Source organism: Pteropus alecto, unplaced genomic scaffold (assembly GCF_000325575.1).
Source record: "Pteropus alecto unplaced genomic scaffold, ASM32557v1 scaffold24, whole genome shotgun sequence".
NCBI classification, from domain to species: domain Eukaryota; kingdom Metazoa; phylum Chordata; class Mammalia; order Chiroptera; family Pteropodidae; genus Pteropus; species Pteropus alecto.
This window is the reverse complement of record NW_006439192.1, coordinates 6,230,469-6,236,113: the sequence shown is the minus strand read 5'-3', so window position 1 is coordinate 6,236,113 and position 5,645 is coordinate 6,230,469. Positions and strand designations below refer to the sequence as shown.

General features: G+C 40.4%; 1 protein-coding gene across 4 annotated transcripts in view; it reads left to right on the top strand.

Annotated features, from left to right (window-relative positions):
- The window catches only part of UNC5D (unc-5 netrin receptor D), a 476,468-nt gene that overhangs the window by 451,921 nt on the left and 18,902 nt on the right, over positions 1–5,645 (top strand). For all 4 annotated transcript variants that reach the window (XM_025050005.1, XM_025050004.1, XM_025050003.1 and 1 more), the window contains one exon: positions 4,259–4,423. In XM_025050005.1, the coding sequence (XP_024905773.1) occupies positions 4,259–4,423 (165 nt within the window). The remainder of the gene's footprint in view (positions 1–4,258; positions 4,424–5,645) is intronic.

Below are 5,645 nucleotides of genomic sequence, written 5' to 3'. Positions count from 1 at the left end.
TCCCCAGTGAGTACAAAGTTAGCTCTGGGATGTCACATATGGCCTTTATTATGTTGAGGTATAGTCTCTCTATTCCCACTTTGCTGAAAGTTTTATCATAAATGGATGCTGGATTTTATTGAATGTTTTTTCTGCATCTATGGATATAATCATATGATTTTTATCTTTCAGTTTGTTAATGTGGTATATCACATTAATTGATTCGTGGATGTTGAACCAGCTTTTACATACCAGGAATAAATCCCACCTAATCATGCTGTATGATCTTTTTAATATATTGCTTAAATAGGTTTGTTAATTTTATTGAGTATTTTTGCATTTTTGTTCATCAGGGATATTGGTGTAATTTTTTTTTTTTTTTTTTTTTTTTTTTTTTTTTTTTTTTGGTTTGGGTGTTTTTGTTTTTTGGTTTTTTTTTTGAATAAATGAAAGCAAAGATGATTGCCCTGAAAACACACTAATCACAGTGCGTCTAATTCTATTATTTTTAAATGTTTTGTTGAGCACTATTGGCAGCTGCTACTCAAGTCAACAATAAAACATAATCTTTTGATACTGTCTTAAAATCTGATTTTTCAAAAGTTTTGATTGTGTGTGCAGTGGAATAGAAAAAAGAGGATTTTTGTGTATGTTGATTCTCATATCTTTCTGCAAGGAAAGATTATTTCTGCAGTGGGCATTACTCTCTTACCTTTCTTCCAGTGACATAATATAAGAAATTTACCAGTGATACCAGAAAAGACACTTTTCAGTAAATGGTCAATGTCCTTGTGGGGGCGGGGCAGGGGGGACATGAGGGGATGGAGAGAGGAAAAGCTTAACAAGGATTCAAATCCACTACAGAAAATGTAGGTTTGTTTAAGAGCTGGACCTTGAATTCAGCTCTATCTGGCTCTGCAGTCCAAGAACTTATAATACACTTTATTAGAACTTACATTTTTAGTTTTAGAAAACAAAAAGTTCTTAGTTACCTTAGGCAAAACCACCTTAGTTAGTCAAAACCACCTGATAACCACAGAGCCTCTTGTTAAACTTTGACTGGAGAAGGTAGTGCAAAGTAACTATAAACATTAACCAGTTTGGAGGAGAGAGTTCTTTTGAGGCCTATTAACATGAGAATGAGGAGAGGAGACAGGGCAGTAGGTCATGAAAGCCCTTGAGGGCCAGGCAGGGGACTGTGTTGAACATGGCAGACCTTAAGGGGCCATCCTGGTCACCCCCAAGCAAAGGAATTTTGTAAGGAAAAGTGATCTGGTGACATCAGTGCCCCCCTCTTGTGATCAGAGGTAAAAGAGAGACCACAATGCTGTTTCCTGAAGAATACCAATCAACTGCTTTCTGTTCCCCTCTTCAGTGAAGCGCTAAACACCTCATTCACTCTGTATAGTAAGAGACTGAAGGCCAGAGCCTGGTGGACTAGGTTACTACAGTTAGCTATGAGGCGAGAGAAGGGGATCATTAATGGACATAGAAATATCGTAAAAGAATGACAGTGAGAGTGAGATAGTGATCATCAGTTTTCAATAGGTAGAGTTGCCCAAGAAGGTAAAGGCCCAATAAAATGATTTGTAGTGATTGGGAGTATAATGCCAGTGATGGATAAAAATGAATACCAGAGGTATAGCTCTTGTAGCTCTCCACAGAGAGATGGCAATTGTGCATATGAGAGCAGATGGGGAACCTTGTAGAGTTCAGTAGGCAGAGAGAGAAGTGTTAGAGGCTGAGGTATGAAGTAAGGGTCACCCATGCTTTACAAAACATAAGAGGCTCAATAAGAGAAGCATATAAATAAATCAGACTAGACGAGGAAAAATAGCGAAACTTATAAATGCATATTATTTCTTTTATCTAGGGTAGAATCAGGTGCAGGTGCAAAGTCATTTTTCAGTGATCTAGGGAAAATATCTTCCTGTAAAGGTTTCTGGGAGGTCCTACCGATCAGAAGTACCCTCTGCTGCCATGTCCACTACCAGAAGGGCAAGAGAAGAGATCTTAAGTAAAATTCACTGTATAGGAAGAAAGTGGGAAAGAAGCACCGTTAAATGGACCTGTGCTGTCTTGCTGGTGGTATAAGTAAGATGTGCCCCAGCCAAGAGCTTCCTTAGCGACCGTTAGGTTAGTTCTTCTCTCAGTGTTTTCCCTAGAATAGGACAGTCACCATGTGGAATGCACTAATGGCACCTTTCAGTGTCGTCAAACTTACATCAGTTTCTAAGAGAACTTTTTCAAATCCACTGGAGTTTCATTAGAGAATTGTCTTGGTCGAGAAAAGAAAAACCTGTCAAGATATTTCAAAGGAGAAATATAATCAAGGGAGTTACGTGCTTACAGAATCTTTAGAAAGCCTTTAGAAGCAGAGTCAGAGAGAACCACTGATGACATCAGGAAACCAGCAAATTCGGGAATTTCAGGAAACAGCGCTGTGGCAGGTGGTTCTCAGGGGATGCCCGGAAGCCCCTGCAAACCTCGCATGTGCTAATGGCTGAAGCCTTTGGGCCTGCTGGCTATGTGCAGGGGCAGTGATGGCTTTGGCTCCTCCTCTGCTGTTCCAGCCTAGCACCAAGTGCCTCTCACTGGCAGAATGGAAATGTGAACTCCCTCCAGGGCAGACAGTCTGTGAAACGTAGTGTTCAGGCCTGCAGCCCCAGCCTTGTAGGGGAGAACCGAGAATGGCAAAGACAGTGTTGCATCCTAACAGCTCACATCTTGCACAAGAATAAAGTCAAGAAACACTACACAGTGTCACACACACAGACTTTGAGTCCTTGTTTCTGCTTCTTGAGCCAAAGGTCCACTGCCTTTCCCTTGATTCACGATTAAGAACAAACAAAAACACAAATCCCTTATATACATTAATGGGGTATGTGGTAGAGGTTAACGCCTGAGTTTGTTCTTTCATACTCCCTAAAGCTGACTCTGCTCTTTTAAAGTATACAACAACCTAAAGTCCATCCCTCCTTGCTGCCCCCCCTCCCCGGCCCCTGCCAAGAAGGATCCAAAATCAAGATGTGTGAGACTTCCTATGGAGAAAATTAGGAAACATACAAGTATGTACAGTGGAGCTCAGGAGTAACTAGGTAATTCATAGTTCCTTCAGGTGAGTAGACTGAATTTTAATCATGGCCTTTGGTCTTATAACACTTGCTGGCTTCACCACCAATCACACTTCGCAGTACCAAACTTCCAGCTTGATACACCTTTCGTTAATATTAAAACAGTATTTATGGCAACAGAGAAAAATGCAATTTAATGGGAGGAGAAAAAGAGAAAAGTGATTACTAGAGGTTGGACATACATGGTCATTGCCAAGGACCCAGCCCAATTTCATAAGGAATGAAAGACTTTTAGGTAGATGAAAGAATATCAATTTCTGATTGCCACCTGACCTCAGAGGTCAGAATGGCTGACCTCTACTTCAAATTACTGTAAAGCCGCACACCTGAGCACAGTCCCCTCTGCAGCAAGCGCTAACTGGTATTGGGGAAAAGAGTGATCTATATAGTTTTTATAATTCCCCCCTCATTTAGTAAAAATTGCTTTTGCTACTCAATTGTCTGTAAGTCTCTTGAGAGTGGGGAACTGAGCCTAATTTCTATTTCTTATTATTTATCTAATGCAATATCTTGTCATTAGCAGACACCGTATACGGAATTGTGGAATGGATGAATTACATAAGGAGTTAGCAAACAAGACTGCTCTGGGCTGACCCATTGTGTTGTCTCTCTCTGGGATGAGTGTATATGATTTTACAGCAGGCATAATTTTTAGGCTGAATACAGCAGCAGTATTGTGTTCTATTCACACAACTCAACATGATTTTGTGGGGACAAGTTCTGATCAGTTCTTTAGCATAATTGTCATTTAAGGCTTAGGTAGAAGAATGGACTATTGGAGTGCTCTAAGAATTTTATTGGAAAAACATGATTCTTGTTTGATGGCATTCTTCTTAATTGTGTGTGTGTGTGTGTGTGTGTGTGTGTGTGTGTGTGTGTATACAAGTGAAATCTGAGCTCTTGCAGTGTGGTTTTGGAATTCAGATGATATCAACTGGAATTGACATTAATTATTTTTGTGCTGCTTGGCATATGCTGGAACATTATTTCTACAACAATTCCACCACATTGCTTACACAGTTATCTCTGCTGCGATCTTTGTCATCATCACCATAATTATTGCTTATTAAGTCTCTCCTGGTCTCCACTCATCTCAGTGGGGCTCTGCACACCATGGCCCTCTTCTCTCCCCCATCTCCCTGCAGGAAGTCCCGTTCTCCCGCGTGTGGTGCAGTAACCGGCAGCCCCTGCACTGTGCCTTCTCCCTGGAGCGCTACACGCCCACCACCACCCAGCTGTCCTGCAAAATCTGCATCCGGCAGCTCAAAGGCCATGAACAGATCCTCCAAGTGCAGACATCAATTCTAGAGGTGAGTCCTCGTCTACAGGTCACTTGACCCCATTTCTAAATGATGATAAGAGTAATATACCTATCACAGTCATACTGCACAACGCACAAAAGAGCTTCAAAATGCACTCACTCTTTTAATTCTCATTAGTGCTTGGACAAATCATTTTATTTGGCTTTTACTTTTTCTGCAACTCTACCTTTTGAAAACTGATTATCACTATCTCACTCTCATTGGCATTCTTCAACTCTTAATCCTCATTACTGATGAGGGGAAATAAACTTTTTCTCAGACTGCAGATTAAAGTTAGCTTCCCACTGGGCAGGGGAACTCAACCCATCAGAACTTAAGCTCAGTGAAGGGACCTTTGGGGAAGGAACTGGTGGAGGGCTTTTTATACACAAAAATCACAATAGTCCACGGTAGGCCTGGAATATTAGCTAAAATTATTAGCTGGTAGTACAATAAACACACATGCCATAAAGAGGCACAAGGTTAGCACTGGGCAGTTTTTTTGCTGGTTCTGACTAGTTTCCATTAGTCAGTAGCCCCACCTGTGTCATCATCTTCAGGGTCCTGGCTCCTTGTTGTCTTACAATTCCTCAGACCTTCCACATCCCCATTTCCATTAAACATAGGGTCATCGATAACAATAATATAAGATAGAATAGATATTAATCTCTTTCTACAAAGTAAGGAAATAGAAGTATAACGAAGGAAAGGACCTCATCCAAGGTCATATCACTGTTGAAGGGCAGCAATGGAATGGGAGTCACAGGAGAATTCCTCTGAGAACTTGTAAAAAGATACCTGATTTCTGCCGTGATTCTAATTGACTTCATGGCTCTGGACTTGAATTTACAAAGAGAAGACAATGGCATTCCCTCCTGAATGGTTGAGGGTAGAAGATAGAGAGTTCCTAGGGGTAGAATCAGGGGAGGCTGCTTCTGTTTAGCAATCCTAAAGTAATTTCTGGCTGGTTTAGAAAAGCAAGAGTATTTCATTGTTCACCAGAATATGTGTGTGTGTGTGCGTGTGTGTATGTGTATACACATATAGACACACATGTACATACATACATATTTATGTAATATATAAATAAAATGTATTTTGGCTTGACAGATTTAACACATTTTACATATATATATCTCAATTTCAGTGTTCTTTTTTCTTTGAAAACGTGTACCCTTATAGCATTATCACTTCCCCCTATTCCTATGTTAATGTATGGTTTATGCAAAAT